We start from the raw sequence: 27,787 nt of genomic DNA on the forward strand, positions 1-27,787 counted from the left end.
GAGGCGTCCGCGACGCGAACGGCTGCAATGCAAGTCATTTCGTTCTTAACCCGTTCCGCCTTCGTGGCGATTGTGTATTTTTTTTTTCGATTAAACCCTATGTTATGTGGATTACTCTTGTTATACATGTGTCGTTGTTTTGCCTTCCCAGGAGTTCTTGATGCGAAGAAAAGGTGAATTAACACCATAAAACGCGACGAAGGGATGTTTTCTACGGTGGCACAATTTACCAAAGTGTGTGCTCCAAGCACTTCACCGCTGACAGCTATTTGCCGAACATGGGTGGAAATCGGCGCTTTTTCAAACAAATGGCAGTTCCAAGTGGGTTCCCGTTCGCGAAAGCGAATCCCGCGCCCAGGAGGAAGCCGCGAAACCGGCCACAGTGCGTCGTGAAGAGAAGGTCAGAACCCTTCGGGATCGGGAGCAACACGTCTGGGCGTGCAACGCAAGGGTCAGCGTCCGCTGCTGATCCCACTGTCGACGCGACGAAAGCTACGATGTGTGGGGCTGAAACGATGGTCATCGAGGTGGGTGTGGAATACGACCCCGCTTCGCCCAGCGAGACCGGCCGCATCGATGACGACGTAGCGAGTGATTGTGCGTGTTCACACAAAGTGTCAGTGCTGACACTACAACTTGCAGCGCTAGCAGCACGCTCTCCAGCACCCGAGAGAGATTTGAAATATGTGACTGACGAACTGAAGTCAGCCAAATATGATTTTACAAAACGCAACGAGAGCTTGAGATAGCTGTAGAAAAAAAGAACAGGCAATTCGAAGAACAGCAAAGCAGACGGTTTTCTGCCGAGTGTTTTAAAGACAGCCCTGATGGCATGAATATTTACACTGGTCTTTCTAACTACTATCGCTTCCTTGATCCTGGGGAAAATCGTGAAAACGTTAAGGTATGGTCAGCGACCTCCACCGAAGGTTGCAGCAATGCAGGAAGGCCCCTACTCTTGCCTAACAAGAAACCAATGTTCCTTGTCCTCGTAAGGTTCCGCCTGGGATTGTTTGAAAGAGACCTTGCCTTCAGGTATAGAATTTCCAATGCAACAGTGTCAAGAGTGTGCACCACATGGATAAACTTCATGTACTTACAAATAGGGCAGTTCAGCCTCTGGATGTCAAGAGAAGCAGTCGACGATGCCATGCCGGCTGTACTTAAGGAGCGCTATCTCACAACCAGAACGATTATCGATGAATCAGAAATTAGATGCGAGGTTCCCAGTCTCCTTGTCTTTCATTCATCCACATACGCACCCTACAAATCAGCAAATGCTTTCAAAGCTTTGATTGTCATCTCACCAGATGGAACGATCACTTTTTTTGTCAAAGCTGTTCACTGAATCAATATCTGACAAGGGGCTGGTTTAGAAAAGTGGATTTCTGAAGTTCAAGTTTGAGCGGGGAGACAGTGTAATGGCGGACAAGGGCTTAAATATAGAGGACCTCTTGGCAAGATAGGAGTTTCCTTTCCCGTCCAACGCAGAGAAGGTTTTACACGAGACGTAAGGGACACGGAGGAAGTTGCAAGTCTCATAATTCCTGTTGAAAAACGTATACAACGTATTAATGCTTTTCATATCTTTTACAGGCCAATATCACTGTCCATGGCACCCCTTATGAATAAAATTTGGGCACTTTGCGCATTTCTCACTAACTTGCAAAGTCCACTTGTAGCATGCAGAGATCAATGCTGTACATAAAATGTTCTGTGCTCTGCAATACTCGTCTCTTTATCCTTTTGTCTGTGTGATGATGTATCTTTGAATGAGGGATTCCAGCAATGTATGTTGCATCTGTTCAGTATTTATTGAAAGCTTCCACAGTGTGAAAATAGGCAAGAACTGTATAATCACTTTACCGCGCTTCTTTATTAAACTGACATGTGAATAGTGCTGGATGTTGCCTACAATGCAGGGAATATTTGTGCCAAATATGGCACAAGAGTGCGGAAGTAAAACCTGTTCACGTCATCTCTACGCCCTTTTCAATAACTTTTATCGAATTTAATCCACTCAACAACAAGGAAATGAGGAAAATACAGAACGAAGTCAGCATACGTCAGCCCAGAGAGGCCCATTTGTTCGAGGACTTGATAGTAGTAGTAATGTTCGCGGTGCAGCCCGAACGCCCCAGTGTTGTTTTTCACGAGGCACGAGCCGTCTGCGGTGAGGGTATAGGTCTAGCCATATCTTTCATTGAGTAGATTCACTTGACCTCCACGATGCCATGGGGGTTGACCTCTTCAAGGTCCCATGCAGACAAGCCGGTCAGTGTTACATCGCAGCCTAAGTAACGCCGGGTTAGAGACACAATCCAAAGAACACTTTATGAAAGGAACATAATGGCTTTTTACAGATGGCTGCTCGAGCGAACACTGCGAGATCCCGCCCGAGTTTGTTGATGATGACTATATGGCCTCGCGGATATATACAGCACTTCTCCACCCCAAAGATCTAAACGCTCAGGAGGTCGTCGTTGTCCGGTCGATCTTCTGAGAATCGGCACCGGTGAGGTGGTCCCTTGGTCATCCACTGCACTCGAACGTGTAGCGGGTGAGGTGGTCCCTTGGTCATCCACTCTACTCGAACGTGTAGCAGGTGTAAGACCTGTCGCAGGCTGGCCCGTTGGCGAGGGAACTCGTGTCCGGAACTGCCGCCGCTGCTCCCCTTGTGAAGTATCCACCGTTGCCATCCGGGCACCTTCGGACGATCGGATGACTCCAGGAACCCAGCGATGTCCTACGCCAAAATTGCGTGACCACACGGTCCTGCCAGCGAATAAAGGACGGCTGCTGCTTTTGGACGGGCGTGAGTGCGAGTGATCTGGAAGACAGCAGTCAATCCGGGACCGAATGCGGTAGCCGAGTAACCGCTCGGATGGACACTTCCCATCTTTTGTGGGGGTCCTCCGGTAGCGGAAGAGAAATCTCGCAAGCCTTGTTCTAAGATTGCCAGGCAATACTTTGTGAATGCCCTCCTTAACTGTGCGCACCGCACGCTCGGCTAGTCCGTTTGACTGCGGATGGTATGGAGCCGTAGTCAGGTGCTGTACGTGGTTGTCTTGCAAAAACTGTTTGAAAACAGCGCTGGTAAACTGTGGTCCATTATCTGACACCAACGTTCTTGGCAGCCCGAACCGCGCAAAAATAACGCGGAGTGCTTCCACTGAGGCCGATGCCGTCTTCATCGGTACCGCCTCTATCCACCTGGTGCTTGAGTCAACTACAATTAGTATCATATGACCCTCCAGCGGACCAGCATAGTCTACATGAAGGCGTGACCACGGCTGGTTGGTGTCCGGCCAACTGATGGGAACTTCAGCTGGGGGCATTGGAGAGGCCTGGATGCAAGTTTCGCACCTTCTTACAAGATCGTCGATGTCTCGATCAACTCCAGGGTACCAGAAGACGGTTCGAGCCATACTTTTCATGGCCGACATTCCTGGATGGGTGTCATGGAGGGCCGATAACATCCTGGAGCATGCGGCTTGGGGCAGAACCACTCGATGTCCCCAGTAGACCAGGTTGACTGACAGTCAGTTCATTTCTCTTGCTGAAAAAGGGCTGAGACCTCTTCTCTGTCTCAGCAAGGTGCCCTGGCCACCCCTGCTGAATCCAGATCTTCACTTGACGGAGCGACTGGTCTTGCTCTGTCATGTCTGCTAGCTGCCTAGCCGTTAAGACACCAACATCCAGGCTCTGGGTGTACAACACGTATTCCGCGGGCTCGCCATTGCTGCGACATGGCGTCTCGTCAGAAACTGGCAGCCGACTAAGGGCATCGGCATTGGCATTGTCCTTCCCCTAGCGATACAGCAGATCGTACTGGAAGGATCCGAGGAGTAAGGCCCAGCGCTGGATTCTTGCCGCAGCCATTTGTGGTGTTGCCTTCTCTGGGTGAAACAAACCTGTCAGAGGCTTGTGGTCTGTGACAAGTGTGAACTTATGTCCATACAAATAATCTCGGAACCGTGACACTCCAAAGACTAAAGCAAGGGCCTCTTTCTCAAGCTGTGAATAATTCTGTTCGGCCGGCGTTAGTGTCCTCGACCGAAAACCAATTGGATAATCTGTGCCATTGATGCAATGTGATAACACTGCCCCTACCCCTTTTGGAGAGGCATCGCACTCCAACTTCAAGGGTTTGTTTGGGTCGAAATGCACTAGGAACCGCGCGGTCTCTAACGCTATCTTTGTCCCAGTGAACGATTTTTCCTGTTCTCTTCCCCACTGCCATTTTGCACCGTTAGCTAGCAGCTGGTACAGAGGCGCCAACTTCGTGGACATGTTAGGCAGAAATTTACTGTAATAATTTATGAGGCCAAGGAATGATCTTAGCTCGGTCACTGAAGTTGGCCTTGGCGCCTGGGCCACTGCTGACAAGTTGTCTCCTGTGGGGTGCAGACCCCTGGCGTCAATGCGATGGCCTAAAAATGTCACCTCCTCTTGTCGAAACTTGCACTTCTCTCGGTTGACTTTCAGTCCACTCTCTCGCAATCGCTGAAGCACTCGGCGGAGGGCAGTGTCATCATTTTTCTTTTCTGCGACAATGATATCGTCTAGGTACACTTGTACTCCAGGTAGGTCATTCAACAGGGATTCAATGCGACGCTGAAATATAGCAAGCGCTGACGCAATCCCAAATGGGAGCCTGTTGAAGCAAAACATCCCTTTGTGGGTGTTCAGCACCGTCATCTTGCGAGATTCTTCGTCCAAGACCAACTGGTTGTAGGCATTTCTAAGGTCGAGGGTGCTGAAAACTTCCCCGCCGTTCAACGCAGCAAAAATATCTTCCACCCTGGGCAGGGGATACTGTTCCGTCTTCGTAGCGGCGTTGACTGTTAGTTTGAAGTCTCCACAGAGCCTGATGTCCCCGTTCTTTTTCACCACCGGCACGACGGGTGTAGCCCAGTCGGAAACTTTCACCGCTGACAGTACACCCTCCTTCTCCAGTCGGTCGACTTCGTTAGACACTTTCTCACGAAGGGCATAGGGCACTGTACGTGCCTTGAAAAAACGCGGAGTGGCTCCATCTTTTATGTTCAGGTGAACTGGAGGTCCCTTGCAAAGACCTAGAGTTGGCTCAAACATGTCAGCAAAGTTGTCCAGTAGGATCCTCAAAGTGTCCGGTTTGGGCTCAGCAGGCTTGGCTACATGCAAGTTTGCCAGTGTGTTTCCCGAGGAAAGCACCGGCACGCCCAATTGGTTAAATGCTTTGATCGTGTCTCTGCCACAAAGGATAGGCCCCGTGCAATTCACCACCGTTAGCGATCCTGCCACTGCTTGTCCTCCGAACTTCACTGTCATCTCTATCTTCCCACGATAGAAATAGGTCCCAGGTAACACGAAAGTCTCAGCTCTGTTTTCTTCAGAGTGGGCCACTCGGACTTGTACTTCTCGTACACGTCTCGCGGTATAACGCTTACCGGAGATCCAGAATCAATTAGCATCACGAGTGGTACGTTGTTCCAGGTCAATGTTCTATAAATGGGTCTCACTGTACTGGTGCTTGATGACTTGTGCGCCACCAGCGTAACCAGCGTATCCGGCTCCTCCAATTCGGAAGCGTAATCCTCGTCCAGTGCGTTAGTCTTGTGCATGTAGCGAGGTTCCTTCTTGGCACCCCGGCAGGCCCTGGCGAGATGTCCGCGGTTTCCACACTTGAAGCAAGTAGCCCGCCGGTGTGTGCAGTCTTTTGACAGGTGAAACTCATTACCGCACCTTCCGCAAGGTCCTCGGCTATCCCCGGTTTTGTTCCCAGGTTTCGGCCTGTTTTTCGGGTAGCGTCCCGACTGAACAAGGTGAACGCCCTCTTCTACGCTAGCCTCCTGCTTCTGCATGCGCCGTGAGCTTTCTGCAGCCTTCTCGGATGCAATTGCAAAATCTTCAGCCTCTTCAAGGGTGAGTGTCCGTCTGGTGAGCAGATGTCTCCGTACGTTGTCATCACGAAGCCCACAAACCAGACGATCTCGTGTCATGCGGCGCAACATTTCGCCAAAATTGCAGTCTTCGGCCAGTCTACGCGCCTCCGTTACGAATGCTTGTACGGATTCTCCATCCTCTTGGTTTCGCATGAAAAAATTGTAACTTGCTGCGATCTCGTTTACTTGCGGGGCATAGTACCCTTCCAGATGCTTTACCACGTCTTCGTAGCTTAGCTCGTTAACCTTCTTGGGGTGACAACGGCCTAGAAGCACCTTCACCACGTTGTCGCTGAGGGCAGCCACCAATAATGCCCGCCGTTTCGGTTCCTCGGTGCTGTGGCCTTCGAGGTAGGCCTCCAGCCGTACCTTGTAAGTGTTCCATGAACCCGTTGTCTCGTCAAACTGCAGTGGACGGGCTGTCATGGCTGGAACTGTGACAAATTGCGGGGTTGCTTCACCGTCTCGTCGCCAACTGTTACATCGCAGCCTAAGTAACGCCGGGTTAGAGACACAATCCAAAGAACACTTTATGAAGGAACATATTGGCTTTTTACAGATGGCTGCTCGAGCGAACACTGCGAGATCCCGCCCGAGTTTGTTGATGATGACTATATGGCCTCGCGGATATATACAGCAGTCAGGTGAAGCACCGTAGTGTAGCCAATTGATTAAGCGGAGTAAGCAGGAAACGGCGACACGGCAGTACCGTTCTCGTTGCCTTCTTCGTTCTTTGCTGACCTCATCCCTTCATCTTTCTTCACATCAGACACTACATTTCCCCCTCCCTTTAAGGAATTGTACGCATCAATATAAACAAACTAAAAGAAGAATTCCTAAAATGAACGAAGTAAACTTAATCAGTTCTGAGTGCAATGCTTATGGCACAGTGTGCTCGAATCTATCTGGAGGCCTTCGCTCCATGCAGCTCCGACGAAGGAGCGGCGTTTGCTGCGTTTGCGGTCCTTGCTGGTCAACTTCTGGTGCATTTGACATGAGCTGTTCTTCCGCCGAGGATAAATTGTCTGGCTGGAGTGTATTATCTGCTTGGAACCACGAAGTCGCTGGTGACAGGCTTTTCTCTTCCTCGGAAGTAATCTGTGGCAGGACTTTCCGTGGAACTTTGGAGAGCTTACTGGCGTTCCAAACTTTGAAATCATCGAGCAGGAAGGCATTTTGTCCTCGGTGATCTCGTATTTTTCGTGGTATTGAATATCATAAGTCACCTTTAGCGCGATGTCCTGGCAGTTTTGCACGGACATAATTGCCTGGCTGAATGGATGGCATGCGTGCGCCCCTCTTGTCGTCCACGTACTTTTGTGAGGCGCACTGCAGTTTCTTGACTCGATCTCTCAGCTCACTCCTTGCTGCTGTCGGATCGGGGGCGCCTGTTGTGCAACAAATATGCAGGCGATACGCCAGTGGTTGAGTGAGGCGTTGCACGGTACACTCCGATGTATTCAGTTAGCGCTTCCTCAAGGTCTCCTTGCTCAAGGAGTGCCAGCTTGATAAACCCTTTCACAACTCTAGGCTAGGTGGCTTCCGCCACCTATACCTAGAAACTGAGAACCAAAATATTATTTCTTTCCTGCGCCGATTTTTCTACAGTCAGCAATTTCGTAACTATCACCTGGAGGTATCGGATATCACTAAAATAACCTTTGGGAGAATCGGGCAAAAAAAAAAAAACTAAAAGCTTCACTCCCCCCTTCCGCCTTTTCCTCCAGGCGAGGGAGTCGCACACTGATCTCTACTGTAGTATGCTGGATCGCGGACCGCGGCCTCGGCAGCTGGGGCCAAGTGTCGCCATCAGCAGCCATTGATTGACACCAGCCAATGCATTGGACTCTATGAGAAGAACGAGAAAAAGTGCCGTTTCCCCCGTTTCTAAGTTGTTGTCGGCACTGAAACGTTTTAGATGCTTTTCTTTAAGCCCGTCAAACAGCTTGCGTGCAAACATTAAAACTCACAGCCCTCGCAGTTGTTATAAATATATATTTTGTGGTCGAGAGTGACTCCGCTGTAGTGCAGCTCATAGAGGCGAGGGTTACCTAGAGTAACCGCGGAATCGGTGGCGGTTTCGTTGAGTTGGGTTTAGCATGCGACAAGCACAAGGGCTTCGCTACGTGGAATTCGCTCATGCTCGAAAAGCTGCTGTCGAGATGTCGACATTCATCCACTTCTGGGCTTCCCAGAGGACGGTATCATTGACGGCAAGTTCCTTTGTTTACTCCACTACGAGGGCAAGCTTGCCAGCTCAGCCGTAGGTGCTTCGGTACGTTTCATTTCTTTAATCGGTTTTCGAACGTTTGACCAATAGCGATGCGGTCTCCAAACGCCCGACATAAGGATCGCAGCACACCACAAAATTCTCGCCTCCGCGTACATGCTTCAATATGCATACTTTTGTGCGTTTCTCCCATAGACTTGCGTGTATTGCCTGGTGTCAAGCAATGGCCGCCGGTGGCGACACCGACGGGCTCCCGATCCGCGATCCAGCCTACTACAATAGAAATAAGTGGAGTCGTTGATTGATAGTGATTAAGATGGCCAGACTGAATTGAATTTAATAAAGGGTCTATTGAACAAAGACGTCTGGGTCGTCACTGCCATTGGGTCAACGACAGCCGTCTGAGCATATTTAAACGATCATCGCTAATGTCTCGGGGGAATAGGCGTAGCAGCGTTTTCATGTCATTATTACTGCGAGCACAATATACCAGTCTACTTCTAGTATTCAGCCGCGGTTGATCGCACCACACAAAAGACAGTGCGCTGACGCCATCTGAGGCGCGATTCTTCCACGTGTGGCGGCCCTGCCACTTTGGTCATACAAGAACTGTCTGCAGACATGCTTAATGCATACATGCGTAGGAAACATCATTCGAACTCGCTCGAGGCGTCTCCAAAGAGATAATTCTGCCCTCATATGTGCGTCAAACACCGTGTCTCTTGTGCGATGTATCAAGCAGTGTGATTCCGGCTCTGCAGCATTCGTGATGAAACAAAGCTCTTTGCGGGAAGTAGTGAAAATATGCGGCGCTTGACCATCGATGCTGATCTCCCTCTGCCTCTTGCCGACGACTCGGACGACCAAGCTGTACGCTGCCGTGACAAAGAACTGGCCCGGTTCGGCGATGATCTTCACCCCGCTGGACGGCGGAAAGTGCTTATCGATTGTGGACCGAATAGCCTCGCACACCTGAAAATAGACCGCCGAGAACCGTCGCATTTGGACTCACTTCTTTGTGGCGTATAAACCAAAAAGTATGAAAACGTCTTCCACGTGGGAAACTTGGGACTCGCTCGACCGAGAGTATAGTAGTACCATGGTGCGTGGAACACATCTCCGACAGGTGTGTTCATCGCGTTTTGAAAACTGATCCCTCGGTCTTCGCCCGATGACGTCATAGAAGTGTCATTGTTGTCGCCGGCCTCGATACTGGCGGCGTCACAGCAGGTGTGGTAATGGTGGTGACAGACGCATGTTCTGGTGCAGGTCGCTCTTCTGATGAACAGTCCAAGGAAGCTCCAGCAGCTAAGAGTCAGGACTCCGCGATGACAGCGACACTCGCGATCACTCGCACTTTTTTGCCGAGACTTCTCGCACAAACCACCAGGATCGCGACATCCAACAGTATCCCAACCGCCTTGTAATATGACGTCACATTTTGCCACTTCGGAGACGGGATAAGACGTTAAACACACCAGTCGAAGACGCGTTCCGGGCACCCTAGTATAGTACATACAGTGAGCTCAAGCTGACCAACGGAACACAAGGTGTAGTGTCTGCGTTTATTCGACACATACAGTCTATAACAATAAGACAGTTCTATTCGAAGAAGACGAGGCTGTTTCAGGCGACTTTGTTGGATTTGCTTTGACCAACTTTACACTGCTTTTTAGTACGATCGGAATAAACCGAAATAGTTTCCTATACCTTCGCTTTAAAAATAAAGGGCCTCTTACCAGATGATCCTTATTATAGCCGTATATACTGCCTCGGCGAATTGGTATTTTATATAGCAAAAGACAAGTCTAACCGATCCGCAAGACTGGCGTACATGACTGATCGTGAATCTTCGCGAGTCGTGAAACTCTGTGCTCACTCAATACCGCAGCAACATTCTAATTTTATTTTGAAGTCCCTGAATTATCTACTTTCTCGCGAAACTAACCTTAGAAAAACTGCCACAATGCTTTGAAAGAACGAAAATGGGTGGTTAGCTTCCGTGGGGATGCCCGTCAGTCAAAGTCCGTGTCTTTCATTTCAAAGGATAACTCATCCCCGAAATTTGGCATCCTAGTTTCATAGGTCGTGTTATTCTAACTCCGTAGAAAAAAATATTAGCATATTGTCACGGGTGGTGACCAAAAAAAAACCGAAAATGAACAAGAAGAAATAAACGTTTAATGTGGCGAACTTGTGCCAAAAATAAAAGGGTACAAAAGAAAACAGCAGAGCGTCGCGGGCGTCGATATCGGCAAAACCGCAGGATCGAGCGCAGAGGCGAGACTGACTCGACAAGGTCGCGAGCGGCGTCTTATTTAGAGGGAGTTACTATCTCGAAGATTCGGCGGAGAAGGTTCGAGCGTAGTGCGCTCGCGGCGATAATGAACACGCACTTTCTAAGAACAACATAAGTAGGGATAAACGACAGAAGTTATGTCCGGAGCAAGAATAAACGAGAAAGTTCTAGAAGTCCGTGACCTTGCGCGCGGCATTATCCCCCCCCCCCCCCCTTTAAAAGCGCATCGTCCCGATGCAGCACAAAACGAAAAACAAAAAAAAACAAAAACAAATCCAAAACAAAACGGCAGCAGAATCGCGAGCCACAGTTCACAGTTCACAGAGTTCTCAGTTCACTCGTCGACAAGAGTAGAAATTTCTATCGTTCGTAATACGGCCTTAGCCGGACGACATGCACCACCTCGGGTCGCGGCTGACGTCTTGCAGATGGGCGCGTTCCGTCGGGAAGGACTTCGTAGTTCAGATCGCCGAGCCGTCGGATAATCTTGTAGGGCCCGAAATAGCGTTTCAGAAGCTTCTCGCTGAGACCGCGGCGACGGATGGGCGTTTACACCCACACCCTGTCTCCGGGCTGGAAGTGAACGTCCCTACGACGAAGGTTGTAGCGGCCCGCGTCGACGCGTTGCTGGTCTTGAATCATGAGTCGGGCGAGCTGGCGGACTTCTTCGGCGCGTTGAGCAACCACCTGGGCGTCGTCGCTCTGATTGTCAGATGGCTCATGGGGCAGCATTGCGTCCAGCATGGTCGTCACCTTCCGACCATGTACCAGCTGAAAAGGGGTGAATCCAGTGGTCTCCTGAACCGCCGTATTGTAGGCGAACGTGACGTAGGGCAGCACCTCGTCCCACGTCTTGTGCTCAACGTCGACGTACATAGAGATCATGTCGGCGATTGTCTTGTTCAGCCTTTCCGTCAGCCCGTTGGTCTGCGGGTGGTAGGCAGTTGTACGACGGTGGCTGGTGTGACTGAGTCGGAGGATTTCTTGGGTCAGCTGTGCCATGAACGATGATCCGCGATCTGTAATCAAAACTTCTGGAGCGCCGTGCCGGAGGACGATGGACTCGATGAAAAACTTGGCGACTTCAACAGCCGTGCCTGCTGGAAGGGCTTTCGTCTCGGCGTACCGTGTGAGATAATCGGTGGCGACGATAATCCAGCGGTTTCCCGACGTTGACGGTGGGAAAGGGCCAAGTAAATCCATTTCGATCTGCTGGAACGGCATAGACGGGGGAGAAATCGGGTGCAGAAGTCCTGACGGCTTCGTTGGCGGTTTCTTGCGTCGCTGACACTCGTGGCATGATCGAATGTATAGGAGAACGGTCTTCGGTAGCCTCGGCCAGTAGTACTTTTCTCGAATCCTGGCGAGCGTCCTGCTGTAGCCAAGGTGTCCAGCCGTTGGGTCGTCATGGCATCCTTGGAATATTTCGTCTCGAAGGCTGGCAGGAACAACCAACAGCCATGCTGTGTTGTTGTTGACGAAGTTCTCCTTGTACAGCACCCCTTGCCGCATGGAGAATGTATGCAGGATTCTTAGGAAAGCACGGGGAACCGAACTCGCTTGTCCCTCTAAGTGCTCGATGAGCGCTCGCAGTTCGGGGTCGTCTCGTTGGAGTGCTGCCATGTCGCTGACGTCCAAAGCGCCGAGGAAACACTCATCGTCGTCGTCTTCGATACATGCAGGTCCGGCCTCGACAGGAGCTCTTGACAGGCAGTCGGCTTCATTGTGCTTCCGGCCGGACTTGTACACAACGGTCATGTCGAACTCCTGCAGTCGTAGGCTCCACCGGGCGAGCCGTCCGGAGGGGTCTTTCAGATTCGCGAGCCAGCAGAGCGAGTGGTGGTCCGTGACCACGCGAAAAGGACTTCCATACAGATATGGGCGAAACTTTGTTATTGCCCAGACGACAGCAAGGCACTCCTTTTCAGTTGTAGAGTAGTTCCTCTCCGCCTTAGACAGCATCCGACTCGCGTATGCGATGACTCGCTCTGCCCCGTCCTGCCTTTGAACTAGCACCGCGCCAAGTCCGGTGTTACTGGCGTCCGTGTGGATTTCTGTATCAGCGAACTGGTCGAAGTGGCCAGGAATCGGGGGCGTCTGGAGTCTTCGTTTGAGCTCGTCGAATGACCTCTGGTGCTCTTCTGTCCACTCGAACTTTACGGCGTCCTTCGTGAGGTGTGTCAACGGTGCGGATAGTTTGGCGAAGTCTCGAACAAAGCGCCTGTAGTAGGCACAGAGTCCGAGAAATCTTCTCACTGCCTTCTTGTCGGACGGCGGCGCAAATGCAGCTACGGCGCGGGTCTTCTCGGGGTCAGGTAGAACACCTTTGTTGCTCACGACGTGGCCGAGGAACTTTAGTTCCCCATAGGCGAACCGACACTTTGTTGGCTTGAGTGACAGGCCGGCGGTCTTGATGGCTTGAAGCACGGCTCGAAGTCGTCTGAGGTGTTCATCGAAATCTCGTGAGAATACCACGACATCGTCAAGGTAGACGAGGCAGCTCTGCCATTTCAGACCTACCAGCACGGTGTCCATGACGCGCTGGAAGGTGGCTGGTGCTGTACAAAGTCCGAACGGCATCACTTTGAATTCGTACAGTCCGTCGGGAGTGACGAAGGCAGTTTTCTCCCGGTCACGTTCGTCAACTTCAATCTGCCAGTAACCACTCTTCAGGTCCATCGACGAAAAATATCGGGAGTGGCAGCAGTCGGTCGAACGTATCGTCGATGCGGGGGAGCGGATAGACGTCCTTCTTCGTCACAGCGTTCAGTCGACGATAGTCCACGCAGAATCGCAGGGTTCCGTCCTTCTTCTTTACAAGCACGACCGGGGACGCCCAAGGACTTCTTGAGGGTTGAATTATGTCGTCGTCGAGCATCTCCTGAACTTGATCTTGAATCACTTTCCTTTCCTTTAAGGAGACTCGATACGGCGACTGGTGGACAGGGAGTGTGTCGTCGTCGGTAATAATGCGATGTTTCGCCATTGGTGTTTGGCAAACTTTCGACGTCGTGGCAAAACAGTCACTGTATTCGGCGAGGAGATCAACCAGTTTCCGGTGCTTCGAAGCTGGGAGCTCGGGGTCGATGTCGATAGGCGGCGGCGTCGTGCTCTTCTGTTGTGGCGACGAGGTTTCCTCGGAGACTGCGGTGACCACGGCTGGCGCCTGAAGCTCCTCGACGTAGCCCATGGTGGTACCCTTCGTTAGGTGCTGCGGTTCCTCTCGAAAGTTTATCACGGGAACAGCCGTTCGTCCTTCTTGAAGATCCGTTACGCCTCGTGCGACGCCAATTCCTTTTTCAAGGAGCAGTTGGACGCTGCCTTCCAGAAGAGCTTCACCGTGCATGGCTGCGTCGGTTATGACGGTGACGAAGACACTCGACCGCGGCGGCAGATTCACATGGTCGGCTATAACTCGGATCGCGGATGACGTAGTGTTGGCCTCCATCGGCGACAAAACAGGCTTTCGCAGCGTCACCTGGTTTGCCCCGAGGTCGATGACGGCGCCATACTCGCAGAGAAAGTCCATTCCGAGGATTACGTCCCTCGAACAGTCTTGAAGAACGACGAACTTGACAGGGCACGTCTCACCATGGATCTCGACGCGAGCAGTACATCTCCCGACTGGTGTGATGAGGTGCCCTCCGGCGGTTCGTATTTGTGGTCCATCCCACGGCGTGGTGACTTTTCGAAGGCTGCGGGAGAGTCTCCCACTCAAGACCGAGTAGTCTGCTCCGGTGTCGACGAGTGCTGATGCGTCGTGGCCGTCAATGACGACGTTTAGGTTATTGGACACCGCTGCAGGGGCGTCGTTTCGGACTCTGGTAGCGTTCGAGTGGGGGCCCTCCGACGTTCGTGGAGGATCTTGGCGTCGGTCGTCTTCGGCAACTCCACTTCCAGGGGTTGCCGCGCCTAGTTTCCCCGGCGTGCAGCGAGGGGCGACAGGCTTTCACGTCGGGGCCGGTGCATCGGCGAAGCTGGACGTCGTGGCGAAGGCGACCGGAACTCTCGGCGGGACGCAGGCTCGGGGGACTGAGGTCGTCGCAGGTACTCGTCGATTTCCCGAGGCCGTTCGCCATAACGGGGTCGCGGGTCGTTCGGGTGGAACCCGCGCAGCCCGAGTCGACGGTATGGGCATCGGCGGTAGGTGTGGTCTGCTTCCCCGCTGTGGAAGCACAGAGGGCGTCGGTCGGGCGTTCGCCACACATCGGTCTTCCGGGGTGCACGGGGCTCCTGACTGGCGTACTGGAGCTGGTCGTCACGGCGTCGGTCGTGCTGCGGCGCAGGAGAGTGACGTCGGGGCGGCGCAACATAGGCTCGAGGAGGAGGCGGTGGCCGTCGGGCCACTGCGGCGTAAGACAACGTGGGCTCCTCGGTGGCTGCCACGGCGACGGGAGCGTCTGGTTGGATGGCTCTCTGAACCTCTTCCCGCACAACCTCGGCGATGGAGAGCGTCGCTGGTCGGTTTGCAGCTGGCAGCAACCGGCGGATTTCCTCCCGGACGACCTCCCGGATGATTTCGCGGATGTCCGTACGAGGAGTGTTTTCGCCACTAAGCAGAGCGGTTGCAGTGACGCTTGAATGCCGCTGGTAGTGGGAAGCGCGCGCTTCGAGGGCGCGCTCGATGTTTGTTGCCTCGGTGACGAAGGCGTCGACGGTTGCCGGCGGGTTGCGGACGAGGCCTCCGAAAATGTCGTCTCTCACCCCGCGCATGAGAATTCGTAGTTTCTTCTCTTCGGTAGCCCGAGGGTCGGCGCGGGCACTCAGGCGCAGCACGTCTTCTACGAAGCCGGTGACGCTCTCCTTGGGGCCCTGGGTTTTGGTTCGTAGTAGGTCCTCGGATCTCTCTCGGCGGTGGTGGTTGCTGAACGTAGCCTTGAGATCGGTCTTGAAAATGTCCCACGAAGTCAAAGAAGACTCATGATTCTCGTACCAGTGCTTGGCGGTACCCTCAAGCGAAAAGTAGACCTTGTGCAGGCGCTGCTCGTCGGTCCAGCAATTGTGGCGGGCAACGCGTTCATACTGGTCAATCCAGACTTCGACGTCTTCGTATTGCTCGCCGTGAAATGGAGCAGCCGTCCGTGGTGCGACGGGCATATAAACGACGGCTGGAGCGGCCGGGGTCTCCGACTGGTTGGCCATCGTCGTCCTTTTGGTTTGCCTGGTCCTGGGCGGCAAGGGTCCTGATTCCGGGGGTAGGCCAAGGTTCCGGCGACTTAATCGGATCTCGGTCTGGTCTTCGTTGGGTTCTTGGGGGCTTGTGTTCGGACTTGCACTGCGGGAACTCGGAGGGGAGCGCTGCACGGGCATGCGGTTACCCCGCACCTCCACCAAAATGTCACGGGTGGTGACCAAAAGAAAACAGAAAATGAACAAGAAGAAATAAACGTTTAATGTGGCGAACTTGTGCCAAAAATAAAAGGGTACAAAAGATAACAGCAGAGCGTCGCGGGCGTCGATATCGGCGAAACCGCAGGATCGAGCGCAGAGGCGAGACTGACTCGACAAGGTCGCGAGCGGCGTCTTATCTAGGGTGAGTTACTATCTCGAAGATTCGGCGGAGAAGGTTCGAGCGTAGCGCGCTCGCGGCGAGAATGAACACGCACTTTCTAGAACAACATAAGTAGGGATGAACGACAGAAGTTATGTCCGGAGCAAGAATAAACGAGAAAGTTCTAGAAGTCCGTGACCCTGCGCGCGGCAATATATGTTTTTGTGAACGGATAGCGCTGTGATCCTGTAGAAAGGTACACATGGCTTTTGAAATTGAAGGGAGAATTAGAGATTGAGTGTGTCAGCGCCACGCAACTTAGAGCGCATAGAGCGAAAGCTCGCGCTGCAGAACCCAGGGATCCTGGGCTCAATCCCCACCCCTGCCCGTTTCGATCCGTACCAGCATCGTACCGGCGTGTGGTTCAATACCGCGTGCTGCGCGTTAAACTTTCCAGACCGTTACTGAGATCTTTACAGACTTGTACAAGTAATTAAATAATTTGTAATCGATAATTTTTGAAGTAAGGCTGTAATTGATTTATAACATTTACTAGGAAGTAATCACAAAAAAAATCAAGTTACTTTTAGAGTTACTCATTACTTGAACCCGTTAACTAGTGTTTTCTTGATAATGTAGTGATTGCGCAGGCGAGCTGGTGGATGTTAACCATTTTGTTCTTAGCCCGAGACTGAGGCAGAAAAAGAGGAAGGTTTCAAAGTTTGAAACTTTCCTCTTTTTCTACCTCAGTCTCGGGCTAAGAACAAAATTGTTTTCTTTTTTTTTTTTTTTCGTTTTTAGTGGCGCCCTTTGTTCGTACAAGTTTTCTACCAAAACAATCCTCGAACCAAAATTTTTAGCAGGAGGATGGTTGACCGAAACTCGTAGATTAAGACGATAACTACTTTATAATATATTGACTTTAATTCAATAATGAACAGCACGAAATATATGCTTTCAAACCGCCATATAACGCTATTGCTTTGAAAATATGACATACTCGGAGAAGTCACTGTTACTTTTTTTAGGTAACGGCCAATTACTTTTCGTAATGAGTAATCAAATAATCTAATTCAATAGTTCTTGAGCAAGAGTAATTGTAATTGATTACTTGTTTTTAACGTGTACAAGACTAAACCTTCGCTGGTAACTTTTCTCATCTACGGCTAGGACACCAGAAGTTATTGAGGCTGATAAACTTCTGGCTCTCTAAACATGCACACCACAAATTGCAATTACTCTTTATGCATGACAAGCTAAAGTCTCATCTTTGCCCCAGGTTGTCCTTGCCGGCCAGTCTGGGTTTAGCAGTTCCGTGGAAACTTGCCTTGGCCAGCGTATCCTGCTTTCTTACACCGCCCGGAAATCCACCGCCGATGTCTAGCACGTTCATTCGAAATCCCATTTCGGTGGCCAAGTCAAAGACCCGCTTGGCGTGATCGATGGTGTTGACGAAGATGTCCGGATGATGGTAGGCACATCCCACGTGGAACCTGCAACAAATCCAGCGACGGCACATGTTTCACTTTGCGACAGTTTGCGACCTAGCGTTTGTGATCCCTTAACACACTGGCGCCACCTATCGGCTCGACTAGCCGTAGAACGCTTGGGGTTCCCGTGTATTATATTTTTCGAGCATGGCTCTTTCTTTTTGCTTGAAAAACGTTTGACAATGTTATTCCACCATTTCTTATAAATAGTATACGTACATTTGATCAGGCAAGCACTATAAAACCTTTGCTCTGGTGAAATGCAGTTCCAGGGTCCCCTCATAGGTGCCGCCAGCGTGTCGGTGTGTTCCCTCGTTGTAAGAGATGGCAAGGACTCTCTCGTAAGCAACTCAGCCTTTCGAAACAAAATTTACTTTGACAGAACGTGGCAAAAGGTACTCACGCAACTCCGACTACGTTCCGGCCAAGCTTGAGAGCCACCTTCAGAATGTTCTCGATTTCGTGAGAGTAAGCACCGAACTTCTCGTTCATCGTCCATCGGCTGCCGAACTCGCTGGCTGCAATGCGCAGCAACAATCTACATAAAAAAGAAGAAAAACACATTCAAGTGATGGCAGAGTATTTTTTAACCGTGTCTCACATCGTTTTCACATAGAAAGAAATACAGAGGGATTCATGTGTTTTGTGTTTTGTTTGGAGAAATCGCTATCTCCATAAATTCAATCGTCTTCATAGCCAGAGAAGAAAATGGAAATAACATATATTGGAGTCGGAAAAATTGGTGCTCCCAAGAACTTTAGCGTCTACATAATAACGTAAAAAGAAAAGAATCATTTTCAAGGAAAACACAAACCGGGTATAATCTATTAATAAAAAAGAAATATAAAAGACGCATAACTAGCATCATAAACTGCTTTCGCTTCGCCATCCTATAACCTTCTGGAAATTCAACAAGCCCTTTACTCACCACTGATTCAAGTTCTGCCCCTACAACCTATCTCCGTTCTTGTCGGAAATGTTAGCGCCGAGCAAGCTTTGTGGCCTTTGTGTCATCTGCGACTTTTGGTCAGGCAGCAAGTCAGCCATACCATGAACCGTTAACCCAGTTCACCATGAACAGTTAACCCAGTTAACGGTTCATGATGAATCCAGTTCACAATGAAACCGTTAACCGAACGTTGAAAGTACCTTGCATCCTTGTCATCCATCTTCACCAGCTCCTCTGCAGAGTCGAATGTCATCAAGGTAACACCGTGCTCAGAGGCGTACTTCAAGTGGGAAGTACTCTTGACTGTGTTGGCGTACACGATGCGATCGGGTGTTACGCCCATGTCGAGCACTGTCTTCAACTCTCTCTAAAACATAAATATACATATATATATATTATGCTGATAGAATACGATGTCTGGAGCACGTCTAGGATTGCTGTCTTCAGCATCACATACCGATTATGCACCAAACGTGGACCCGAAGAGCAACCAATTACATCACGAAAGTCGTTTCACATTCAGTATAACTGAATGTGCAACTGATCTTGATGGTCGGTTGTTTGGCAAACGATCCTGCTGGTCGGTTGTTTAAGTGCTGACTAGCAAGGTGGGCGCAGACGTAAGGATCGTTGCTTTCACTGTGTCCCAACCCGTGGAAGCAGAGCGTCGTAGCACAAAGCAGGCGTCAACAATATCCCTCTCCGCTGCTGGGACACCGCCGTGATCGAGACCAGCGACTATATCCGCCAGTTGTGTCGTCACGAGACGGAAAAGGAATGATCAAAAACACACACGCGCTAAACACAACAGGTCTGACACGCGTTCCGGGCAGCATGCTTATGGCGAGTTCAAGATGTAATGGCATCGGGATAGCACCATACGTCAAGGAATATCGCCTAAATTGCCCGACCCCTTGGGTGCTACCAGTATCACATTTCAGCATTCTGTTAGCATCTTGTTTAATTAAAATGTATTACGTGATTTTTTTTCTCCCATTGGAGACGTTGTTTTGCAGGCACGGGAAACACCATGAAGATTTTGCTACTGAATGCATTCATCGACCGTGTCTTAAAAACAATAATTCCAATCCTATTAATAACTCCATTTCACTCTCTTCCGCGCTGCTTCCGAATTAATGTTACATTCCCCTATGATATATTCTTATTTCTTTCCTGTGGAAAACTATCACATCAGCTAGATAAACTTTAATTAAATCAAGCATTTCATTTTCTTCTCTAGGAAACACTCACCTCTTTCTCTGTCTCTCTCTCTAGCTACCTTCGCTAAGCATGCCCTATCTTTCTTTTTTTTTTAACTTTTGTTACCAAAAGTGGCAGCGGTACACTAAAAACCACAAAGTGACTTTAAGATTTGAATGGCCACTTAATCAATTGATTCACGCAACTCCTAATTTCACAAGAATAGCTACAAAAAATATGAAGTGAGCTTAAGGTGAAAAATGCTGGGTAAAGTATCTACGAAAGGAAAGTTACCTTGTTAGAGCAGTCGAAACTGACCCCCAGTGAATTCATGGTGTGAAGAATAACCGGATCTGAGCACACTTTTACGGCTGGAACCAAATTGAGTATGCAATAGTTTCATTATTTCATCCTTTTCATTCTCACAAATGTTGTATTCCTTTTCATAACAAGCATAGGAAAGAGCTCTAGAAAATTCAGCTAGCATATGTTAGCCACTAAATCTCAATATAACCCAGGATGTTCGTGAAAGATCTTCACATGTCTGAGGGGGCACAAAGAATTAAATGCGTTGCTGAATATAAAAGTTTCCTGTTGCCATGAAATTACAAAATCTCTAAATGTACTAGATAACAAAACACAATAAAACAGAAAGGTCGTTTTGTCCTCTCTGTGTTTCATTCTTTATACTTTACCAACACGCTGTTTAGAAGTATAATCTCAGTTTGCGTCGTTGTCTGTGCGTAAAATAGCAAAGGCGACATTCCAGCTTTTTCTACGTATGCCGCAGCATATCCCTACTGATTTCTGAAGCAGCTGCTTAGATCCTCCCCTTTATGTATATCCATATACGTATACTATTATATTCTTGAAAACTCTGTGTTAAGAAAAACCTCCTAGCAGAAAGCCACAGCCTGTAATGCCTGATGACCTTAATGGTCAAGCTACAGAGCCACGCGTGGCAGGAGCTAGAATATCTCCTAAACATTTACAGGAAATCAATGATAAACACATTGATTGGTGGTCTGTCTTATAGTAGCAGAAAAAAAACTCACAGATGAGATATGTCATATTTTTGTTTATTCCAAACGTAACTCTTAGACATTATTATGTCCACTCGCGCGTGTTATGGTGAAAGGACATAAAAAGTAACCTTGGACAGCCTGTATCTATAAAAGGATACAGATATTTTTCGGCTGCCTCAAGTCCCGGTGCGCCAGTGACAAATGAGCAAAGATTATCACACCATCGATTAATTTACGGACTGAAACTTAGCTCGCTTGGAAGAATAAATAAATAACTGTGGGTCTGAATATTTACGTTCTTTGCTTAATCGCGTATTGTTGTGTTTCTGGGAGCGCTGAAAGGGATATTGCCCTAGAACAGCCTACTCTACCCAGGGCGCAGAAACTCTGACATATTAGGCGGGTTGCGGCCTTCGCTCGGGGGCTCTAAACACAACAAGAACGCCTTCAGGATGCCACGAGACGATCAGGGACCGCCAGCCCTCGCAAGGAGAAACACCGGCGTGCATGCGTGCGTGCGTGCGTGCGTGCGTGCGTGCGTGCGTGCGTGCGTGCGGTATCAGGCGTCATCGCACTCGTTTCCGTCATTAGCACATCTCGCAATGTCATGTCCCTCATGGCAGATCGAACACGGTTTCGATCTGGATGAGCATCCTACCGGCGTGCGATCGTGTATCACCACTGCGTGGTGCACGTTAAAGACCCCAGGCTAGCGGTTCTACTGCACTGGCTAAGTTGCTCCTACAGCTAGTGACTCGTCGCAACTTTGAAATCGCTGACCAACTACACGCTGTATAAATATCCACACAACCCCAATTATTTATCAAAGGCAGTTCTTGTTCAGAGTCATCCGTCATTACCTCGCATGCTATATCAAGCGAGTGGTTCGGGCAGTTGAACACCCCATGATACAAGTTCGTCGAAGACTCGAGAGCCGCTGCCTACCCGTGACAGATGAGACTGTGAAATCCGCATAGCTGCGATTCCCATGACGATTATTTGTCTGTGCGCCTAATGTAGTACATTTTTGCCGAGTGCGTCAACCGTTGATCTCCCTGTTTTTGTTTCTCCGCACAAAACCAACATCCTCGGGCACTGCTGTCTGTTGTGGAAGGTGTCATGAACGACTCTACGAACGGTTCACAGCACTGGAAACGTAATGCCTTCTAGCCAGTGTGCATTGGTGCTGAATGAAGTGTTTTCATGCAACTTTTCTGTAACGTCAGGTGTCCCCATACCCGATACTCATGGCTTTGATTTTCTCGTCATGTCTCCCATATTTATTGAACCTACTGGTGTAGAGAGCCTCATTAGATCACTTAAACCTTCTTCGTCTCCTGGATGCGATTCAATTAATCCCAAGTTTTTGAAAAGTACAAGTGGCTATTCTTCTATTATACTTTCTAAGATTTTTCAGCAGTCGCTCGACTACGGTTATCTTCCTGGGGAATGGAAGGCCGGGAAGGTGATTCCACACATAAATCAGGTAGCCAGTCTTCTCCCTTCAATTACCGACCCATCTCACTAACCAGTATTCGTTGTAAACTTTTTGAGCACATTCTGTTTTCGCATCTCGTTACATTCCTTGAATCAAACTGCATTTTCACACCTTCACAGCATGGCTTCCGCAAAACTTACTCCTGTGAAACTCAATTGGTATCATTTACGCATAAACTAAACCTCGTTCTTGACCATTCCTCATCTGCCGATTGCATCTTTTTAGACTTCTCTAAAGCATTTGACAAGGTATGCCACAAACTTTTACTATATAATCTTCACCAACTTAACCTTGATAACAAACTACTCGCATGAATTGATGTTTTCTTCTTAACCGTTCACAGTTTGTTTCAGCTAACAACTCTAACTCGCAGCCAACTGGTGTTTACTCCGATGTGCCACAGGGTTCTGTTCTTGGTCCTCTCCTTTTCCTTATCTACATAAACGATCTACCTTCTTGCGTTTCTTCTAACATTCTCTTGTTTGCCCATGACTGCGTGGTTTTTCGTGAAATAACTTGTGATGACGATATAACTAACCTTCAGTCGGACCTTAATGCCATCTCTGAATGGTGCAAAGCATGGCATATGGACCTAAACGTTAATAACTGCAAATATATGCGCGTATCTAGAAAAGCAAATTGTTTTCCCTCCTACTTTGTAAATCACCGTCCCCTTGATGCCGTCACTTCTTACAAATACCTTGGTATTCACATTACAGCTGATCTCACCTGGAACGCTCACATCTTGTATGTTACTAACATCGCTAACAGAATGCTTGGGTGCATCCGACGTAACTTTTCAAAAGCCCCTTCGTCCTTAAAACTTTTGTTATATAAAACACTAATCCGTTCAAAACTTGAATATGCTTCTTCTGTGTGGGATCCTTACTAAGAAAACTGAATAGCTTCACTAAAAATGGTTCGAAATAATTCAGTTCGTTTTATCCTATCTAACTATAACAGAACTGCCAGCATACGCTCAATGAAATCTAGCCTCAACCTACAAACTCTAGCATCTCGCCGTAAATTATTCCGACTATATCTATTTCACAAGCTCTTTCATCACCCATATCTGCGCCACGATTTTATTTTGCCTCCCCCGTATATCTCATCCAGGTTGGATCATGCTTTTAAGGTTGGAATTCCACTCTGCAAAACTAACGCTTTTTTTCAGTCTTTTTTTCCACGCACATCAGATAAGTGGAATCGCCTTCGCGCACCTACGGCAGCCATCGAAGACCACAATCTTTTCAAGAACGCCTTAGCTATCATTGTATGATTAGGAGCCTCTTATTTGTCTTGATTAATAACTTCACAATGTTGTTCTATTTTATGCAATGTAACCCACACCCCTCTATAATGCCTCAGGCCTTGAGGGTAAATAAATAAATAAATAAACGGTCGCTGATGTTGCCATGTGTCCGAGTGTCAACCGACGATCATCTGACGATCATCTTGGTTCGTGTCTCTGTGCATCACCAGTATCGCCAAAAACAGTGCTGGCTATCCTGGAATTGGTTGTGAATGAAGACGCGACTGGTCGCTCATGTCTCCCTGTGTTTCACAGCAACATGACATATGCTCCCTGGTTGCTATTCTATTTCAGATTTCACTGTTTTAGGGAACCGTATGTGCCACTATGGTACAATCAATCGACCTGCGGATAGTCCTGTTGTGACGCTGATCTACACCGTAACTTCGATCGTACTCTGGCCAATATCGCTGTCGTCTGCGTGCAATGCCATGCTAGCCGCACTTTGGGTGCTCTTGGGAAAGAAGGCTGAACAGCATATAAATATTGCGGAAAGGAGACATGACCTTATCTTCAAACAGTGTCGTTTGTTAGTGGTCGGGGGTCGAGAGTCCTACCGCATGGTGCGCACCTTTATAGGCTGCTTCGTTAAAAATTTAGATTCGGACCTGCGGATATCCGCAACCGATCCGCATCCGCAGCCCCTGGCATCCGTATCCGATCCGCAACCCACTAATAATGATTTAGTTTAATCCGCATCTGCATCTGCTACCTGCGGACATCCGCAGACGATCCGCGGGTTATCCGGGGGCCTGTAGGGCTCTAACCATAATGTTCCAGGAGGCTAGACTTTTACGAAAGGGTGTCATCATGTCTCCAATCCTGTCTGCTTAATTTTCATGTCCATTCTATGCCTGCTACGGTTTTCACGAAGTCCAGGGATTATCCTCTTAATCACAGACGGAAACGATATAATCCGTAATGGGTTGAAAGAGCGGTTAGTAGCACCGCCAGTGTACCACTAAACGCCGGTTCACACATACAGCGGAGCGCTAAGTTAGCGCTATGTGAGCGCTCCAAGAAGCGCTCATGTGGCGCTTCCTTGCGCGTGATGTAGCGCTCTGTTAGCGCTTCACTAGCGCTCCGTTAGCGCTTCAAAAGCGCTTTGTTAGCGCGACAGAAGCGCGACAGAAGCGCTTTGTTCGCGCTCTCACGCACCTTGTGTCGTGCTTGCTGTTGTGGCACAGCGCGTGCGCGGCGATGCCTTTGTTGTTATTTTCCCTTTGGCATTGAAAGAAGAGGAAGTAAAAGGGCTACTCTCCAAGCAAAGGGTCGGGCAGGCGATCCAGAGTCATGGACTCTGAGCGAATAATTGATTGGGTACGATCTCATCGCTTTTTATTCGATATGCGTGCCCCTGGTTTCAAAGACACGCAGTTAAAAACAATCGCCTTCGAAAGAGCTCTGTGTCTCGGTCCCTCAACCTAGGAACAAGGTTCGCCGGGTACCTTTCAGTATCTCGCTGGCGAAAGATTTCGCGCACCCAGAGGGCTCTTCTGGGCGTTGAGCCGTCCACACACATATGCCCTAATCGCATATGTAAGAGCATTTGTCGCATTTTTATTTCAGCATCATACATGTCCGCCATGGTTCTGCTGATGCACACCCAACCACAGGAACCGGAACCGCAGTGCACGCGCTAATCCGCAGCACCGCGGTACAAGAAGTGCTACTGAAGCGCTAACACGGCGCTACTGAAGCGCTAACAAGGCGCTACTGGAACGCTAACAAGGCGCTACAGAAGCGCTAATCGCGCGCTATGTTAGAACTCAGTCACGCGCTAGGAAGCGCCACATGAGCGCTCCTTGGAGCGCTCACGTAGCGCTAACTTAGCGCTCCGCTGTATGTGTGAACAGGCCTTAACGGTTCTCAAGACTTCATGATCATAGCACGCGCGACGACGCGGCCAAGTGCGCGTGGTTATTGACTTCTTAAAAATCAGATTCGATGAGTGTGCCATCTACTTCTGTCATGAGCAACTGAACTGCAGCGATACAGGTATATAATGAGAAAACCTCGCTTTCCAGCCCTACCCCACCTTTGATAACATTTCAACGTCTCGTGAACAGGCGCAGCCACAGCACAGCGGAAGGCAACGAGCAAGCACTTCACCAGGACCGATCTTCTAAAGGTGTCTACAAAATTTGACATTCAAATCATGCTCATAAATAACGATCTTAAGTTCCTCCTTTCTGTAAATGAGTGAAGTACGCGAACGAAGATGTAACATGTAAACAAGCAGGTGGGGAACCGCCTCACCGTAGTATGGTGTCACTTGTGGCAACTCCTGCTGCCATAGTTTCATTTTTTGCTCCAAGTCTCGCAAGTCGCAGATAAAGAAGGCCTCGTCCGTTTCCTGTGGCGAGAATGACGTGATTTGGACTATGAACACCTGTTTATTTTCTCACTTTTGTATAATTTCTGAATACTTAAACCGCGTCTACGCTGAAAACGACCGTTAAAATGGCAAAAGGAAACTTTGTGGGTTTGCGTGCCTAAAAAACAAAAGGCATCTGGCAAATACCAGCTAGCAGACAAGGCCTGCATGAGGAACTACGCTTCGCCATTTAGAAGCCAGCTGCACTCGCCGAGAGTTACCTACTATCGCAAGATCCTTTGGGTAATACCTAGCCAAGCTAAAGCTTGACTAACTATATCATTAAGTATTACTAAGTACGTCTATATATGATTTGCATGCCCTCTATTAGCTGTGTATATGCTGGGTGTAACGGACAACATCTGAACATAACACTTTTTTTTTGCATAAAATCCAGCCAATAAGCACACTCTTGCCGATAAAAACATTTTGGCCGCATACCTTTACCTGTGCCAACGCCGACGTTTCTAATAACTTTCGGGTACTCCGTTCACTTACCTGTTGGTTTATCAGTTCTCGAGCAAGCTCCCAAGCCTTCATTTCTACGTAGACAGAAGAGTTTCTATCGAGACTGTTTCTCATATTTCTCGCCATTCCCGTACCGAACAAAGCGAAATGTGTTGAGGATTTGGCCAAGAGGAATGTTTTAATTTCTTGCGCGATGTATGCTGGGTCTACCTGTACGGTTCTGCAGATGATAGATATTACTTGTTTGCTTAATGTTCTTTTGTTCTTGTTGTTGTTTTTTGCGTCAAAATGGTTGGTTTAGCCAGCTGGAAAACCTGCGCAAAATTGGAGCCGGCAATTAGCTTGAACAAGAACGGAAATACGAAAGTCGATAAAAACCAAAAAAAAAAGTACTGCAACTCGAATGTACCTAATAAAAACTACCATGGCTTTGAAAAAAAAATGTTCCAACGAAGTAGTTTTTGCCTAAAAAAACTGCTCTTACAGTGTAAAGAAAGAAAAAAACTCTGTTTGTCAGGCCACTGCTCTGAGGCAGTTTCCACTGTGTTCAAGTTATCGAACCTTGTTCCCCTGAGGTGTTTCTTCGGATTCTGGAATAAAAAAGAAGTCACTAATCGCCAGATGGGGACTGTAGGGAGGGCAGTCAAGTTCTTCAAGGGCACACTTTCGAATGACAGCCTGGCCAACACGAGACTTGCGAACGGGGGTGTTGTCGTGCAGGAGGTGGACTTCTCTTGTCACCAATCCTTGTCGCTTCTTCACAAAGGCCTGAGGCAGTTTGCAGAGAACATTGGCATAAGATTGGCCTGCACGACCTGCTGCTTTCCAGATAATTAATCAGCAAGTCACTTTCCTTCTTGAGCGTTGCGTCTTTGATTGTTTCGGAGGGTAAGTGGGGTACTTCGAATGCCACGAAAACATACGTTGTTTCTTGGCCCGCAGTTCTGTTGAACATAATTATCTTTTCTTCTCCAAACAGTGTTTATGAACCAAAAAGGCCTTCATAGCGCGTAGCGATCTCAGCCAAGAAATTCCTCGCCACTTTTGTTTTTCTCCTTTATATTATGGATTTTACTTCGGCACTAAAATTTTTACGCCGATAGGTCATGCATGGAATGGCCGCATAGCCATGGTGCTTCGGCTTCCGCCCTCGGAAATGTTGGCGTCACAGCGGACACCGAGACACACTTAGAACACCAAGTATCATTGTTATCATCATCATCATCGTCGTTGTCATCATCATCATCGTCGTGTTTTTATTTCCCTGCCCATAAGCAACCAATGGTCTGTGAAGTGGCACAGCGTAATGCATATGTAAAAAGTGTTCAACTTGACAGCGCGAACACGGTCTCAATGAACCCAAAACATTGCATTACAGCGACGAATGCATCCAACATGGTTTCCGGCTGGTTCCGGAAAGATTTACGGTCCGGTATTAGCGTCGCGTCCCGATCTCGTGCAAGAACCCCATAAAAAATCCCTGAAAGTATTTTTCACGTGCACAGCTAAAGAGGTCACTCA

At 49.0% G+C, this 27,787-nt stretch overlaps 1 protein-coding gene across 1 annotated transcript in view; it reads right to left on the reverse strand.

Moving 5' to 3' along the window:
- Window positions 1-26,392, reverse strand: part of LOC121837161 (ornithine decarboxylase-like) — a 40,466-nt gene extending 14,074 nt beyond the window's left edge. The window contains exons 1-7 of the mRNA XM_042292681.1: window positions 26,297-26,392; window positions 25,681-25,777; window positions 19,881-19,957; window positions 18,587-18,753; window positions 17,841-17,975; window positions 17,275-17,440; window positions 8,976-9,129 (exon numbers count right to left, since the gene is read on the reverse strand). Coding sequence (XP_042148615.1) covers window positions 8,976-9,129; window positions 17,275-17,440; window positions 17,841-17,975; window positions 18,587-18,753; window positions 19,881-19,957; window positions 25,681-25,777; window positions 26,297-26,392 — 892 coding nt within the window. The remainder of the gene's footprint in view (window positions 1-8,975; window positions 9,130-17,274; window positions 17,441-17,840; window positions 17,976-18,586; window positions 18,754-19,880; window positions 19,958-25,680; window positions 25,778-26,296) is intronic.
- Window positions 26,393-27,787: the final 1,395 nt, after the last annotated feature.

The sequence above is a fragment of the Ixodes scapularis genome, unplaced genomic scaffold (assembly GCF_016920785.2).
Source record: "Ixodes scapularis isolate PalLabHiFi unplaced genomic scaffold, ASM1692078v2 PGA_scaffold3__209_contigs__length_174095766, whole genome shotgun sequence".
NCBI classification, from domain to species: domain Eukaryota; kingdom Metazoa; phylum Arthropoda; class Arachnida; order Ixodida; family Ixodidae; genus Ixodes; species Ixodes scapularis.